Below are 17,975 nucleotides of genomic sequence, written 5' to 3' on the forward strand. Positions count from 1 at the left end.
GCAAAGAAGCTGTTTATGTCCTCTGCTAGCTGCACACTCAGGTTTTCTGTTTTCACAGTTCTGCCTCTGTGGTTTATGATGTCTATTATTCCATGCCATGTGTTGTTGCTGGACAGGTGGGACCCCTTTTCAGGTCAGCTCGAGTAGACCTGTACAGAGCTCTGTCAACAGACCTACAGGGAGTGCAGAATTATTAGGCAAGTTGTATTTTTGAGGAATAATTTTATTATTGAACAACAACCATGTTCTCAATGAACCCAAAAAACTCATTAATATCAAAGCTGAATGTTTTTGGAAGTAGTTTTTAGTTTGTTTTTAGTTTTAGTTATTTTAGGGGGATATCTGTGTGTGAAGGTGACTATTAATAATAATAATAATAATAATGGATACTTTATTGATCCCCATGGGGAAATTACTTGTTTTTCTCTGCATTTGACCCATTCACTCAGTGAAGCAGTGGGCAGCCCACTAAGCAGGCGCCCAGGGAGCAGTGTGTAGGGACGGTACCTTGCTCAGGGGTACCTCAGGGTAGCCGTTAAGTGGATTCGAACCGCCGACCTTCCGATCATGGGGCGACCACTTTACCTACTGAGCTATCCCTATTACTGTGCATAATTATTAGGCAACTTAACAAAAAACAAATATATACCCATTTCAATTATTTATTTTTACCAGTGAAACCAATATAACATCTCCACATTCACAAATATACATCTCAGAATCAGAATCAGAATCAGAATCGTGTTTATTGGCCAAGTATATGTGCAGACACATACAGGGAATTTGGTTCCGGTAGATGGTGGCTCTCAAGCACAGCAATGTAAATCTCACACACACACACACACGTGTCTATATATACACATTACACATACATACACAAAGCTATGTAAACCAACTATAAATAACGAATCTAAACTTATATACATAAAATACAGAAATGAATGAGGTGGAATGAATACTACAAAATGTACATATGGTGCAGCTGCAGTCTGGCAGTGGGAGCAGTGTGACAGGTCAACTGTTAAGAAGGGAGATGGCGAGGGGAAAGAAACTGTTCCTGTGTCGGGTGGTCCTGGTCTGCAGGCTTCTGTACCGTCTGCCAGAGGGCAGCAGATCAAAAAGTCTGTGTGCAGGGTGTGAGGGGTCTGTGATGATTTTCCCTGCCTGTTTCCTGGTTCTTGAGAGGTACAGATCCTGGATGGAGGGCAGGGGGGCGCTGATGATCCTTTCTGCTGCCCGTACAGTCCGCTGCAGTCTGCTCCTGTCCTGTTTAGTGGCTGCTCCATACCAGACTGTGATGGAGGAGCACAGGACAGACTCAATGACCGCAGTGTAGAACTGGATCAGCAGCTCCTGTGGAAGACTGTACTTCCCCAGTTGTCTCAGGAAGTACATCCTCTGCTGGGTCTTTTTGAGGATGGAGTTGATGTTGGTCTCCCACTTCAGGTCCTGGGAGATGGTTGTACCCAGGAACTTGAAGATCTTCACAGTCGACACAGGGCTGTCTGATATGGTGAGGGGGAGCAGAGTTGAGGGATGTCTCCTGAAGTCCACTGTCATCTCTACAGTCTTAAGAGTGTTCAGCTCCAGATTGTGCTGACTGCACCAGAGTACCAGCCGCTCAACTTCCTGCCGGTATGCAGACTCATCACTATCTTGAATGAGGCCAATGACAGTGGTGTCATCTGCAAACTTTAGGAGTTTGACAGCAGAGTTATTGGAGGTGCAGTCGTTAGTGTAGAAGGAGAACAGTAGTGGTGAGAGGACACATCCTTGAGGGGCACCAATACTGAGGGACCGGGTTTCAGAGGTGATCTCCCCCAGCCTCACTTGTTGCTTTCTGTCTGTCAGGAAGCTGGTGATCCACTGACAGGTAGCTGGTGACACGCTGAGCTGGGAGAGTTTGGAGGAAAGAAGTTCAGGCACAATGGTGTTAAAAGCCGAACTAAAGTCCACAAACAGGACCCTGGCATAAGTTCCCGGGCAGTCAAGGTGTTGCAGGATGTAATGCAGCCCCATGTTCACTGCATCATCCACTGACCTGTTTGCCCGGTAGGCAAACTGCAGAGGGTCCAGCTGGTGGCCTGTAATGTCTTTCAGATGGGCTAACACCAGTCGTTCGAAGGATTTCATGACCACAGACGTCAAGGCGACAGGTCTGTAGTCATCCAGTCCTGTGATGGTGGGTTTCTTGGGAACAGGGATGATGGTGGAGCGTTTGAAGCAGGAGGGAACTTCACACAGCTCCAGGGATCTGTTGAAGATGCGAGTAAAGATGGGAGCCAGCTGTTCAGCACAGGTTTTGAGGCAGGAGGGTGAGACGCCATCTGGTCCGGGGGCTTTCCTGGGCTTCTGTTTCTGGAATAGTCGGCTCACATCCTGAGTGTGTATTCTTAGTTTCAGGGAGGAGGAAAGGGGGGTGAGAGGTGTGGTGGAGGTCGTTGAGTCTGGGTTGGAAAGGGTGGTGGTGGTCGTTGAGTCTGGATTGGGGAGGGTGGGGGTGGTTGTTGAGTCTTGATTGGGGAGGGGCAGGGTGAAGGGGGGAGAGGTGGAAGGTGTGTTGGGGGTCAATGTCTGAAGCAATGTCCCTGGGGAGGGGAGGGTGGGGCGTGGGAGTCTGTCCGTCTCAAACCTGCAATAGAAAGTGTTTAACTCGTTGGCCAGGTCTTTGTTTGCTTCAATAGTGGGTGGGGGGCGTCTGTAGCTGGTGATTTCCTGCAGGCCCCTCCACACTGATGCAGGGTCGTTGGCTGAGAGCCGTTCTTCCAGCTTCTGGGAGTAGATCCTTTTAGCTGCTTTGATCTCCTTGGTCAGTGTGTTCCTGGCTTGCTTGTACAGGACCCTGTCACCACTTCTGTAGGCGTCCTCCTTGGCCTTGCGAAGATGTTGGAGTTTAGGAGTGAACCATGGTTTATTGTTGTTGTATGTGCAAAAGGTCTTTGTTGGCACACACACGTCTTCACAGAAACTGATGTATGATGTCACAGTGTCCGTGAGCTCATCTAGGTTCTCAGATGCAGCTTCAAAAACAGTCCAATCAGTGGAGTCAAAACAGTCCTGCAGTTCCTGCTTTGCTGCGTTAGTCCACTTCTTCACAGTTTTGACTACAGGCTTGGCACGTTTGAGTTTTTGCCTATAAACTGGAATAAGATGGACCATGCAGTGATCAGAATGTCCCAAAGCTGCCCGGGGCACAGAGCGATAGGCATCTTTTAGAGTGGTGTAGCAGTGATCCAGTATGATGTTGTCCCTGGTGGGGCAGTCTATATGCTGTCTGTATTTAGGGAGTTCGTAGTTTAGGTTTGCTCTGTTAAAATCCCCAAGAATAATTGTAAAGGAATCCGGGAATTTCCTCTCCAGGGTAGTAATCTGGTCAGCCAGCTCGCACAGTGCGTTGTTCGCGTTGGCCTGTGGAGGGATGTAAACTCCGACCAGCATGAAGGAAGAAAACTCCCGCGGTGAATAAAAAGGTTTACAGTTGATGAGAAAACTTTCCAAGTGTGGGCTGCAGTGTTTCTGTAACACTGTGACATCAGTACACCAACCTTCATTAATGTAGAAGCAGACTCCACCACCCTTTGTTTTCCCTGAGAGCTCTGTTTCGCGGTCCGCCCGGTGAAGTTGGAAGCCCGGCAGATTTAAGACAGCGTCTGGGACTCGCTCACTGAGCCAGGTTTCAGTGAAGCAGAGGGCAGCAGAGCGTGCAAAGTCCTTGTTAGTCCGGTTTAAGAGCAGTAATTCGTCGACTTTGTTTGGAAGAGAGCGGAGATTCGCGAGGTGAATGGAGGGGAGTGCCGTGCGGAATCCTCGCCGACATTCAAAAACAAAACAACAACAAATCAGCGACCAATATAGCCACCTTTCTTTGCAAGGACACTCAAAAGCCTGTCATCCATGGATTCTGTCAGTGTTTTGATCTGTTCACCATTAACATTGCGTGCAGCAGCAACCACAGCCTCCCAGACACTGTTTAGAGAGGTGTACTGTTTTCCCTCCTTGTAAATCTCACATTTGATGATGGACCACAGGTTCTCAATGGGGTTCAGATCAGGTGAACAAGGTGGCCATGTCATTAGTTTTTCTTCTTTTATACCCTTTCTTGCCAGCCACGCTGTGGAGTACTTGGACGCGTGTGATGGAGCATTGTCCTGCATGAGAATCATGTTTTTCTTGAAGGATGCAGACTTCTTCCTGTACCACTGCTTGAAGAAGGTGTCTTCCAGAAACTGGCAGTAGGACTGGGAGTTGAGCTTGACTCCATCCTCAACCCGAAAAGGCCCCACAAGCTCATCTTTGATGATACCAGCCCAAACCAGTACTCCACCTCCACCTTGCTGGCGTCTGAGTCGGACTGGAGCTCTCTGCCCTTTACCAATCCAGCCACGGGCCCATCCATCTGGCCCATCAAGACTCACTCTCATTTCATCAGTCCATAAAACCTTAGAAAAACCAGTCTTGAGATATTTCTTGGCCCAGTCTTGACGTTTCAGCTTGTGTGTCTTGTTCAGTGGTGGTCGTCTTTCAGCCTTTCTTGCACTGAACATAAGTTCCCTGCAATTTCTGAAGAATATTACAGTAAATCTGGCTGAAACTTGGCCCAGACGTACAGCAGGTTTCCCGGAGGAGGGATGTGTTGAAAGTTGGACCTCAACTACTCAGGATGATTTTTAACGAATTTCTGAAATTTCCATAATTGTAGTGTATTGGCTGTATTGAATTGCATATAAATGTCCATTAATTTCTGAGGAATTTTACAGTGAATCTGGCTGAAACTTGGCACACAGGTACAGTAGGTGTCCCAGAGAAGGAATGTGTTGAAAGTTGGACCTCAACTATTCAGGATGACTTTTAATGAATTTTTGAAATAAACATAATTGTAGTGCATTGACTGTATTGCACTGAATATGAGTTTACTGTGATTTCTGAGTAATATTACAGTAAATCTGGCCCAGAGGTAAAGTAGGTGTCCGAGAAGAGGATTGTGTTGAAAGCTTGGCATCAACTTTTAAGAATGATTTGTAATGAATTTTTGAATATGCAACCAGACTGTCACGATGGCTGTATTGGGCTGTTCCATTGTAATTTGTGTGCGCGCGTGCGTGTGACTGTTCACGCGCGTGCGTGTGTGCGCGAGTCTAGGCTTTCAATCAGGATATAAAGCGAAAAGGCGCTACCGTAAAGACTGGTGTAAAAGCGCAAGGAAATTCATGCGGCGGATAGGAGGCGGCTGGCTTGACCGCGGCTCACAAATGACGGCTCACTTTACCGCAGTGTTATTATGACGGACACATTTTATGAGTTCATTTGGATTCTTCCTTTTTGCTGCCATCATCCTCTCCTGGCAGCGCAGGCTTGCCGCTGCTAAAACTAAACAGAGCTCCCTAAAAGGCACAGCCAATCACATTGGCCATATTTGTCACATGAGGTAGGACTCCAGTAGAGGACGTAATTTAACTCTTTCTGCACCGCTGGGTGAATGAGACGTTGACAGATCGTTTTTTTTTTTTTCTTTCTATCGGGTTTGATTTTCTTTACTGTGTCACAACCCGGCTCATAGGAAGTGACAAACAAATGGGAGACCACACACAGGCTTTTAAAGACTGTAAGACACATTTAATGAAAAATAAGGTAAAGCAACTTAAACACAAGTTAAAGGACATAACAGCCATAACTGACACTTCCAAATAAACATAACACGTGCCAGAGGGAGCCAAAAGCCAGCCACCCTGGTTCAGTCAAGGTGTCTTTATATACACTGGGACTGGCCTCTCAGGTGTGCTGCATCAATAATTGGGTCAGCTCCACCTACCTGCAAGAAACAGGAAAAGGAAAAAGAAAAACACAAGGCCAGCCCACTGGCCGTCACAACTGGAATAGATCAAATTATTGGTGGGGACAATTTAATAATCGCTGAATATTGGTGGGGACATGTCCCTTCCGTTCATGTCAAATCTACGCCCTTGGATTTAATAATAACGAATTAAATCATAGATAAGAAATGTTTGTCCACTTTTCGCGCATAGAATTTCGAAAAAACATCGGTGAAAATTATAAGTATGTATTATCACGCCCCCATCACGATTTTGCCCTGGGCAACCGCCCATGTCGCCTATATCAAACCCCGCTACTGTGTGGATCAAAATTCGTTGTAGGTACTTTTTATGAGGGAATTCTTGGCCTATGTCAAAACTGGCCTAAACCACGTTGTCAAAGAAATGACACGTGAACAGCGTCAGCATGTAAGGGTTAATATAACTCAAACTTGTTCAAACTTCTCATCAAACGTAGTTTTAATTTATGCAGACTGTAACGACCATGAATTCACTTTAACTGTCTATAATAATTAAGATAAATCGAGATTATACCACACAGTCCCAGTCCTGTCCTGAAGTCACGCGTCCAGTCCAGCAGGTGTCGGCCATGTTTCAACGCTCGCCAACAGCCGCGAAACTTCACCAACGAAGGAGTAACGAGCTAGTATGCTAGCCTAGCTGCAGAAATCATTTAGCAAAAAATATGGCTGCTGTGCTCCCCGTCAGGCCGCCCTGCGATAGCAACCCCGCTACCCCCGGAGCACAATCCATAAAGGTGACATTTGTACGCCATAACAATATTAATAATACTAATAATAAAAACACGAGTCACTGTTTGCTCAGTTCCCTCGGCTCTGTACGGCTATAGCCTGAGCTAATAGCTAACTGGCCATTTATGGGACACTTTAGTCCATGATTGATGATCAGTAGCCACATTAGCGTCCCTCCTTTGTTTTCAGCTGTGTAGTAATTGGTTAGTTAGCTCGTTCGGTTTGAATTTCCTCGTTTTATGTATCTGCATTGATCTGGTCTGTGTACGTTTTGAATGATCTAAGTAAAAACGCGACGTTTAATGTCGTAATATTATAAGTGATTTGACAATTTGTGCTCCTTCTGTCAGCCAGTTCTGGCGTGTAAACTCATACATGTTTTGGTCTGTATTTAGCATAAAAAGTAATTATAATCTAACTCTATAATCTAACCGTCAATAATATTGAATAAAGCTTCGTGTTGATGTAAGAGGGAAAATATCCTTATCTGAAATCATTTTTTAGTGTGTTTCAAAATGAACCCTCTGTATTAAACTGGCTAAATCTCTGAATGTTAACTTTTGCAGTTGTTTAAAAAGTTTTCATCAGGCCGGGAAATACTATCATGTCTAAAATAGCAGTAGTGTGCACTGTGTGTGATTTTTATCTCATGCCTGTGGAGCATATACAGAAAATCACACTCGGTTTAAATACACTGTGATTCATTAATAGTAAAAGTATGCACTGCTCAGCCATTAAGTGGGCCTGATTTGTGGATACAGCAGGCTGAGCAGAGATGCCCAGACCTCTCTCTCCCTGGCCCCCTCTTCTATCTTTTCTTGGTGGGATACTAAGCTGTTACCAGGCCAGCTGAGAGAAGTAATCTTTCCAGCACATCCTGGGTCTTATCTTAGAATATGAAACAACTCATCTAGGAGGTGTCGTAGTCCCTCCATGAATTGTCACATTAACATGGTGTCAACCAAGTGATCCTGGGAGCCTCTAGTGGGGTCTCTCAAGGCAAATTGGTCTTAAGCGATGATAGAATGGAAACTCTTTCAGGAACCAAGTGGGTCAGATGGGCCCCCCACTTGGAGAATCACATGTTAAAATTTGTTGTAGCAACAGGAAGATGAATCCTGCAATTATGAGTCCTAGGGTTCAGGTTTACCAAGCAAAAATGAATTTGGGCTCTATTCATTTCTGTGTCATAAAAGTGTCCAATACAAAATCAGAAAGCTCCTAAAAGCTTTGTGGATATACTTCATGCTCTGGAGTTTTCAAACATCACATTATGTAATGTTAAAAATTAATTCTGATTTTTCTTTTCCTCTGAAGGAGGATGTCATAGAAGAAGTGTCCAATGATGGCAGCCAACCTCCCAAGAGAAGGAGAATGGGTTCAGGGGACAGCTCTCGAAGCTGTGATACCTCAAGTCAAGATCTTGGGTAAGCTGGTTTGGCATTCGGCAAGAAACATCCACTGGCATAATTTTCAAGCATTCTTGACAACCAAGTAGGACAGAAAATTTGTTGTTACCATATGTCACATTCTTTTTATTTTAATATATATCCCCAAAATATACTTGTATATGATAAACCCTAAAAGCTGTAACTGTCAGTATTGATGTCTATTTAGTTCTTCCAATGGCGATTTTTTTGTCTATATCAGCAAAGATTAATCTTACAAAATCTTGTCCAATCATCAAACTCTGTTGTCCCTCCAACCTTCCTTTCCAGTCCGACGTATTTCCCAGCAGAAAACCTGACGGAATACAAATGGCCACCAGACGATACAGGAGAGTACTATATGCTGCAGGAGCAGGTCAGCGAGTATCTGGGAGTCACATCGTTCAAGAGGAAGTATCCTGGTAAGAAGTGAGATTTTTTTGTGTTTACCTGTTTTTTGTTGTAAAGAGTTACTCTAAGATATTAACTGGTGGTGTTGGTTTGTGCTTTTCTGTTTCTTTTTAGATATGGAGAGGAGAGACTTGTCCCACAAAGAGAAGCTCTACCTTCGTGAACAGAATGTCATCACTGAGACACAATGCACTCTGGGTAGAAACCAGTCCTTCAAACTCAGACTCGACCGCTGTTCCAGTTGTGATATTAGAAGGTAACATCTTTCCGTTTCTTTCCTGTTCTTCAGGTTTGACAGCTCTGAGGAGTGATGAGGTGATCGATCTGATGATAAAGGAATATCCCACTAAACATTCAGAGTATTCTGTCATACTGCAGGAGAGGGAGCGACAGAGAATAGCAAAAGAGTACTCCGTAAGTTCACAAGCAACAAAAAAAGATCCTGTAGAAGTAGGGCCACATTATTTTCATCTAAAGTGTAATGAAAATCTTCTGCATACATCTCCAAATATATTTCTAACATTCTTTATTCTTTCATAGCAAATGCAACAGCAGAACCCTCAGAAGGTGGAGGCCAGCAAAGTCCCCGAGTACATAAAGAAGGCAGCAAAAAAAGCTGCCGAGTTCAACAGTAACTTCAACAGGGAGCGCATGGAAGAGAGGAGAGCTTACTTTGACCTCCAGACACATGTAAATCCAAACTAAAGTTGTTGTTTTTTTCAGGGTTTTAGTAATAGCCCAATAGATGACTTAATTTAAATTTCAGGCATTTATCAAAAAAAGAAAGCAGAGCGGATGTCTGTCTCCCAAAACCAAAAACAGCTTGCAAAGCTTTTTTTGGCTTCCTCTTTGGAGGCTATTGTTTCACTTACTTCAACTGGAAATTCTCCAGTTTTATGCCCTAGCGGTGCAGGTTTTTCTCTTAAAACATCATTACTTCTTTCTCTGTGATGTTTCTCTATAAAGAGAAAATCCGTGTATGGCACTATGTAGTTTAAAATGACTCGTGATACACTGATATATTCACATTGGTTAGATCAAAATTTGTTAGATGGTGCACAGGTGTCAAAAAAGTAAAATTGAATGACATAATTGTATATGTGGTTATAGCTGATTAGAGGCTTATGAATGCCACAACAAACTGTCTTTTTTGTTGTTGAGGTTTTTTGTTTTTTTTTTAATTTTCTTATATGTGTTGTGTTTTGTTGTCCCAGATCATCCAGGTGCCCCAGGGCAGGTTTAAGGTGCTGGCTCCAGAGCTAACCAGGACAGGGCCCTACCCTGTGGCTCTTATACCAGGACAGTTCCAAGACTATTACAAAAAGTACGGCACCCACTAAAATAAGTACTTTCACTTCTAATTACTGTTCGGTGCAATGTATCAAAGGTTTCGCCCTGATCCTCTGTTATTTTGATGTATGACAGATACTCTCCCAATGAGCTGCGGTACTTGCCGCTGAACACAGCTCTGTTCGAACCTCCACTGGATCCAGAGCTTCCTGCACCGGACTCAGAGCCTGACTCAGACGACGCTGAGGATGGCAAGGATGACAAGAAGATCAAGAACTCATCTGTAAGACAGTATTTTGTGCACAGCTATATGAATTTGTTATGGGAGTAATATTAATCCGATGAAAGAGGTTTAGTTTATTGTATAGATTTTCTATTTAACCAGATATTCACAAAAAGAAAATCAGAAGTATAGAGTAACTGGATGCTACTTTAACCAAAAAGTTAACTAAAACAAAGAGTGACTTCTATTGTAGGTGTCACTGCTGTCCATGAATATTTTGATTAATCACAAGGCAAACTACCCAAGCTTTCATTAGTCATAAATGAGCCAATCTAGTTGCCTCTTACTCATGTTTGTATGTGATTACTCACTCTTCATTTTACATCGCCCTGTTGGGTATTTTCACAGAGTGATTTGATTGGCTGGGAAGGGAGAAGTTAAACCTTTCTAAGCTTTTTAACACAAACAGTGCAAGGAAAGTGAAGCAATGGATCCACATTACAGTTTGGTAACACACTGAAGTCTGAAATGCCCAACTGTGAGACTGATCCTAGGTCTCATGTCAAAGTCACTAACCTCCATCACAGTTACCTCGTCATGGATATGCTCTCTCGCACAGCAGTGCTATATCATTTGTCCTTCACTGATCCTCCACCTGTTTAATTCTTTTAATCTATAGGACAGTTCTTCCGGCAACACATCTGATGTGGAGAGCCAGGAGGGTGTGGGGAGACAGAGCCACAAGTCCAAGGCCAAAGACAGGACATCAACAACGGGAAAAGACGGCAGCCAGCGCCACTCTGCATCCCAGAAAGCCACCGCAGGGTACAAGGTAGAGGACAAAACCACCTGAACTCTTCTCCAACAACAGCAGCAGCACTTTTCTACCCCCTCCTCCTCTTTCTACTACTACCACTCCCTTACTCCATCCATCCCGCCACCCCTCCCTAGCTTTCTTCACTTTTTTTCTCCAGCTTCTACAGTTTGTCAGTTTTTCAGCTGGGACAGCCTGGTCCACACAAACACACAAACACACACACAAACACACACTGGGAGTCCCATCTTCAGGTTTTTTGTTGTTGTTGTTTTTAGGATTGCCACGTGGCTTTCCCCCCCCCGTTTTTTTGTTCCTCTTTGTACAAGACTGTGAGCAATAAGAACTTTTAAAGGAACAGTTCACGTTTCTTTCACCGCACTTTCACTTTTTTGATGATTTTATGTTTTTTTGGTGAAGACAAAGTTTTGCTTTTTGATCGTCTTCAGTATACCTCTTGTCTGTCCTCACTTGTCAGAAAAAATACTTCCAAGACAAGTAAGTGGATGTTTTTGGCTGCTAGTTTCTTCCTTTTTGGTCAAAAATGATAAAATGATTTTGTTAATCTAATATAGAAAATATAAACCACATATAGTTTGTAGTTGCTTTTAAAAAGTAGTTAATGTTAACACTAAAGAATTTTAACATTTATCTCCTTAAGTCTAGAAGGCACTTAACCCTACTGTTTTAAGTGTGTATCGGTAAAGTAACATACTTTGTTTATACACTCTGTGATGTACTGTTAATAAGTATCAGACAGCTGTTTTGACAAGGGCATTACCTGCCCCTGTGATGTCATCATGGCGTGACGAGGCCTTGCTGACCTTATTCACACTGTCGCTGAGCTGAGCTAGAAGTAGACTGACACACAGTCGTGGAATATCCTCATTTTAAACTAAAAGTCTTTGAACTTGATGCAAATGCACCACTTTGCTTCCCCACAGCTCATTGTGCACTTTCCATTTGTCTGTAGTTTTCCAATCCAACTTTATAGGACTATTCAGATGTTAAAATGGACCTGGGTATGTCCAGTTGAGTTCAGCTCAGCTTTGTGGTGTGGGCATGGTCCTTTTGATAGTGTAAGACCTGTTAAGACTTTCAGTGTTTGTTTGTTTTTTTTTAAAGTTTGCTTTAATTGACATTTTTATCATCACAACTTTCTGCATAAGAGCGTCCAAATGTGGCATGGCATGTTGGTAGCCAGAATCAACTAGAGGTAGTCAGCTAATAAAAGTATATGATATAGTATGACCTATCATTTTGTTAAGTAAAAATATGCCTGCTTCCTGTTAAGTGATGAAGAATTTATTTTTTTCCCCAGTGGATGAAAAGTTTGAGTGATTTTTTTTAAATGACTGTTACTGTTTTTCAAATGTCACCACATGTGAAAGGCTGCTAGCTGATTAACGTTACTTCGCTCTGGTTTGGCTACCATCTACTGGACATGCAGTGCTTAATGGTGACCTCACTTGAAAGCTGTTTTATAAGCAACTCACAAATAAAAGCTAATTATGAACACCAAAGATGGAATTAGATTGTTGAATACCTGGCTCTACAGCAGACTTTTGTTCAGGTTTTGCACGTTTAATATTTAGCGTAATATAAACAAAGTAAGTGTAGTGAGTAAAAGAGAAAAATCCTACTGAAGCTTTGGCTCTAGAGCCTTTCGGTAGCTTACACGTTGTTTCAGTCCTTAAATACGTGGCTCAGAGGAACCTAAAATATGTGACGCACTACACTGCTGCATTTTAAGCATTTTAAAGATGCAAACAAACACAAATAAGTGAGACTGGAGCCCCGGCAAAAGCAAACGAAAGAGTAACAATGCAAACCAACCCCACAATAGTTAGATTCAGCATTTCTCCTCATTTAATAAACAAAAATAATAAAACTAACATTAAAAACAAGACTGCTTATAAATCCAAACCAAACTAATAATTAATAGTGCGAGTCGAACCCCATGCCTTCCCTTCTCTGGCTTCTTATGCATGCAGGTGACGCAAGCCAATCAGTCAAGAGTCAACAGGTTAATAAGGATGATAGTAAATTATTATTATTAACCGTTATTTAACCAGGAAAAAAATTAACTCTTGAGCTAAAAATATATATATTTTTTTGAGATTGGGATTAAAAATGTGCCTGCACATCAAGGCACCGCCCTGCTGGTTCACTTGTATTGGCATTAATTGCATTAACATAACAATCAATCAGTAGATTGTATTAACAGTAAATCCAGCAGTTATAATGCAATAAAAAAACGAAAGTAGATTAAGTGTCATGATTGCTCTTATTCATTTTTGCTGTGTGAAAGTTAAAAAATTATGCTTCACCGTAACATATGACGTAACCGGAAACCCCTCTTAACTCCACGCTGTAATCTTCTACGTAACCTGACGTAACCCGACCTCCTGGGAAATGTAACTACCTGTCAGGCAGATGACTTAATATTAAAGTTACGGCGTAGGGGTAAGAAAGGTTTCCTTTTGTGTCGTAAGTTTCCACCCAGATTTCCCGCCTAAGCAAAATGCAGGCATGACTTATCTACAACCAACAAATACGTTTAAAGAGTCCGTTTTAAATGGCAGTATAGATGTTACTGGTGACATCAGTAATCCAGCCAGACCAAACACATAATCAGCGGGGCTCAGTTCAAGAGACTACTCTTAGTTTTTTCTCGTTTCCTTCTCCTGCTGCTGTTTCACTCTTAGTTTTCTTCTCTGCTCTGTTTCTAGTTTTTGATTGCCACCATTAGTAAGCCACGCCTTTTGTATAGTCTAATCTAATCTGTCAGGGGATATTTTTAATGATGGATGTCACGCTGTATCTTCAGGCATTTGAAGTAATTGGACATAATGCTATGAGTTTATAAGGATAAATAAATATAATAATAGTAATAAAGGGCTACATGTGATTAATGGGATGTTTCCATTAGCTCAGTTCATCTTTATAAGAATTTCATCCTCTTTAGATACTTGCTGAGTTGACTTTTACTCAACTTTTTGTTTTTAGAGCTGTGGCTCTACCCTCAGATGTTTATTTCTTCAGCTTCCTGTACAGTTACATCAAGATTCATAAGTTTTAAATGGTTGTCCATTTGTGTGATGTCTGGACTTAAATGTCCCCGAGCCACTTTTTTTCTGCTCTTTCTGTTTCTTTACTCTCTGCCATCTTTTGAACTAGACGGTGAATTCACAGGGTGGTCGTTCCATGTAAAATCAGTCAGTTCAGGAAAAGACCTGACTCCCCAGAATTGGCTGGTTTGATGTTTGTTTGTTTGTATTTATACAATAACTTAAGCATATCTAATAAGGTCAGGTGAACTTTATCCTCATACTGTGAAAACTGTCAGTTACATGCCCTTAGAAAGTACATTGTTATGGGTTGCAATTTGCCGCCATTTGTCGTCTATTTTGAGTCCTTTTAGCTTCCCCAGTAAAGGAGATATCCACATGAGTTAAAACGACCTTTAAGATCCTTTCAGAACTGCAACCCAATCAATATAACACTACCGGGGTCAAAATCTAAAGCTTATAATATAATGGGATGTCAGTTTCACCCTGTCTGTGATGTAGAGTAAAAAGTAACAGAAACAAGCATTGGTACCCTGGATGCTTGATTTGATGTCTAATAGTACACTGGAGAAAAACTTTAAAAAGTGCATTTTGGGGTCAACTTTATCGAAACAAGTTACAACATATGAAAGGTCCCATATTTTCTTACATTTTGACAACTGGCTAAAATCCTTTTAACCCACTCCTGTGTATGTCCAAAGCCTGTAGTTCGGGGAGTTATATAGGATAGGATTCTCAAATCTTCTAGGAGGCTGATGGGTAGCACTGCCAGCCACCAGTATTTTTATAGTTTGCATGGTGTCATTAGATATGCTAAAGTTACTAGAAGTTCCTACATTAAAAATCAGGTGATTCTCAGGGGGTCAGGTGGGGGTAACTCACTGATTTTCTATGGAATGAGTCAGGTACTTCATATTTCCACATTCATAAGTCATCATGAGAGAGTTTGCACACTCGTGGGGAGGACAGAAGTTATGTTAGGGTCAAAGCATTCATTAGTCAGAGTGTATAAATGTTTTTCAAATTTATTGAACATTTTAACATCATAAAGGGTAACTTTGTGTGGTGCTGCAGCTGATTGATCAGATGATATTTTAGGGCCATCCTGGGGTCACTTTTATTTAAAGATCACATTTATAGTTAAATAAGAAACATAATAAAATCTATGTTCACCAAAACCTTAAATGCAGCTTTGACACCAAATATTGAAAGTTTTGTTTCTAATTACACCCATGACTGCAGGATGCTCGTGTGTGATTTTTATAGCATTATTCTGCCCTTGCAGCCTAAGGTCATTCCCAGTGATATATGTGGCATTTGCCAGAAGGGTAAAGAGGCCAACAAGAAAGGCAAGCCAGAGGCTCTCATTCACTGCTCCGAGTGTGAAAACAGCGGTAAGTTCACACACTCAACTCCAGAGGGCAGTTTAATCACATCTGTTTGTATTTTGCTACAAATTGTCTAGTTAGTCATCAGCAGTTAACATGTATTAAGTCACCTCCATATTTAGTCAAAGGAAACTTTTAGTTAAGTGTTAAACAGCTGGCTAACCTTATATACCTGTGTGTAAGCATGATTTAAAGTATTTGTACTGTTTATGATACTGTATGTAAGAGAGTTTAGCTTGTGTGGTTCAAAGTCATCTGTCAATTGAATTAGCAGGTATTTGGATGAAGGCTGTTTAATTGGTAGAAAAATTCAGCATCTTATTTATTATACCTGAAAATGTTCTAATGTCACAAATATTACTGTTTTAGATGATGGGCTTTAGTATGTCGGTGGATAAATGCCTTACTGGGGTCAGTAAAATATCAGGGCGGTATTTTGCCTGTCTTTTCCATGTGTCATGTATTTATCTGGGTTCGTGTGTGTCTCTCCGGCTCTTCTGCTTCTTTGCACATGTCCGTGAACTTCAGGCCACCCATCCTGCTTGGATATGAGCGAGGAGCTGGTGAGCATGATCCAGACGTACCGCTGGCAGTGCATGGAGTGTAAGACCTGCACCGTGTGCCAGCAGCCCCACCACGAGGACGAGATGATGTTCTGCGACATGTGCGATCGAGGATATCACACCTTCTGCGTGGGCATGGATTCCATACCTACAGGTGAGTAGATGGACCTACAAAGGCGATTTTTAGACCAACAAATACCTGAGGCTTGTACTGCGAAACACGATTTGGGGCTTAGCCAAGTAACCTTCAGGTTTAATCCCAGATTTTTAGGTTTGCAAAGGAAGTTCACTTCTTGAGCTGAGTGTAGTTTTTTTCATGTTTTTGATTAATTCTCTCTGTCTCCTCAGGTCTTTGGATATGTGAAGTTTGCGACAAAAATTTCACCACGCCCAAGAAGAAAGGAGGAGCTAAAACACCCAAAAAGAACAAGTCAGCTCAGAAATGATCAGCGGTTCCATTAATCATAACAATCCTGTTATCACATTCTAGACAAATGCACTGCTATTAGAAGCTGTGGAACTGGAAAATGACAGATAAGTGTTTGGCCAAACAGCTTTGACGGAAAAAGATAAATGCACAGTTTGTGATCCATTTAAAAAGAAAAAAAAAGCAAACACAGTAGTGAAGCTTCCTTCCTAATATTAAAAAATCCAAACTGAATGTTTAACCTGCTGTTGCTGTTTGGTGTGTCTTTAATATACAGACTAAGACTTTTCTGCTACAGGCCTATAATTTAAAACATAATTAATTCCCACCAATAAACACGATCAGTGCATTACGGTTTTATTAACTTATGTATGTGTCCACATTAGGGATTACCTTCAACAGAGCAGCTCGGGAGAATGACCTCCACATACATAAATAATGTAGAAGCTAAACTGGAACTCGGATCCATCCAGATTTGCTGCACTGAATCCTTTGACCAAACCACTAACAGTGTCGCCTGTTCATTGTTAAATCGTGCAGTTTGTGCCTCGTTATGTTGCTGCAGTGATAACTTGTTTGCTGGGAAAATGGTGCTTTTGATCGTTTTACTACTGAAACAGCTGATCTTTTTTTCTCTCAAAATTCTGTCTTTGTCTTTGTTTTTTTGGTGTGTTTTTATTTTTTTTTATATCTTTTGAATTACAGTTTGTATGTTGATAATGTGTGATTCACAGAGGCGGGCCAGTAAAATCTTATTCAAGTGAATAATGACATGGTGCTTATGTAAAAGACACTGGCTGTCAGACCTCATAGCTGCAGGAGTTTTCAAGTTTTGGGAGTGAGTCTTTATTAACGAAACAAAGTCTCAGAAAAATGGAACCACTCGTAATTACATTGAATTGTGATTACATTGAATTTAGCGTCCATCACCTCGATGGTTAATTGATGTTTCTGCAATTAACTTGAAAAGTTTCCTGCTGTCCTGCAATAAGCAGGTTGTTAATGGGATATTTGTTGTTGAATATAATGCTTTGGTTATTGAAGTTAAATGTGTTTTTTGTTGTTTTTTTAAATAAAGCTTTTTTTTTTTTAAAAAAAAGAACAGTTTATCTTTTTTTCTATCAGTATTTTATGATGTTAAAAGGAGCCCCTGGCAGTCATGTGTCCTCCTGCTTTACCTTTCCATTTATTTTTTTCACAGGCTGAGCAGAAAAAACTGTCTCAGTTCAGCATTGCATTATTTTATCTCTTAAATATCAGAGCCAAACAGCTTTACCACCGCATAGACAGATGGCAATTTAGTTAATACTGTAAGGTTATATTGTGTACATTGCATTATTTATAGAGAAGTACATCCATAGTTCATATATTACTGATAAAATTTTCAGTATGTACTAACAGGTGTGCTTTTATCGCTAAGTGTGATTTTAATTTAGGTATTTTGTGCAGAAACTATAAATTTGAGATGCATGCTCACAGCAGTTCAGCAGTGTGATGAGGCTGAAGTAATCTGATTCAGCCACTGAGCCATGTTGGAGAAAGTGGCCTGCCACAGCACCATACAGGATAACTTTTTTTTTTTTTTTTAACTCTCCCAGAGAAAATCATCCTGGATCAGGCAACTGCTGCACTAAAATGTCACACACAGACTTAAGAATAGGTGATAATTAAAAAACAACTAACTTTAAAAAACCTCGACACTTCTCTGTCATTCACTCATGACCTGCTCATTTATCAGTTTAATTGACAGTGGAACAAATAATGTTTACAACAGTTAT

The 17,975-nt window shown here is 41.4% G+C and overlaps 1 protein-coding gene across 1 annotated transcript; it reads left to right on the top strand.

The window, feature by feature from the left end:
* Nucleotides 1-6,473: 6,473 nt before the first annotated feature.
* On the top strand, nucleotides 6,474-16,217 carry phf10 (PHD finger protein 10). Its single transcript, XM_085353594.1, has 12 exons — nucleotides 6,474-6,588; nucleotides 7,901-8,010; nucleotides 8,302-8,432; nucleotides 8,536-8,619; nucleotides 8,711-8,835; nucleotides 8,962-9,111; nucleotides 9,636-9,745; nucleotides 9,847-9,994; nucleotides 10,614-10,766; nucleotides 15,105-15,213; nucleotides 15,736-15,924; nucleotides 16,119-16,217. Exons 1-12 carry the CDS (start codon nucleotides 6,517-6,519, stop codon nucleotides 16,214-16,216), a joined length of 1,479 nt encoding a protein of 492 aa, XP_085209720.1. The 5' UTR covers nucleotides 6,474-6,516; the 3' UTR covers nucleotide 16,217.
* Nucleotides 16,218-17,975: the final 1,758 nt, after the last annotated feature.

The sequence above is a fragment of the Diplotaxodon limnothrissa genome, linkage group LG1, assembly GCF_057381915.1.
Source record: "Diplotaxodon limnothrissa isolate DT_005_m linkage group LG1, D_limnothrissa_male_GT1.1, whole genome shotgun sequence".
In the NCBI taxonomy this organism is placed as follows: domain Eukaryota; kingdom Metazoa; phylum Chordata; class Actinopteri; order Cichliformes; family Cichlidae; genus Diplotaxodon; species Diplotaxodon limnothrissa.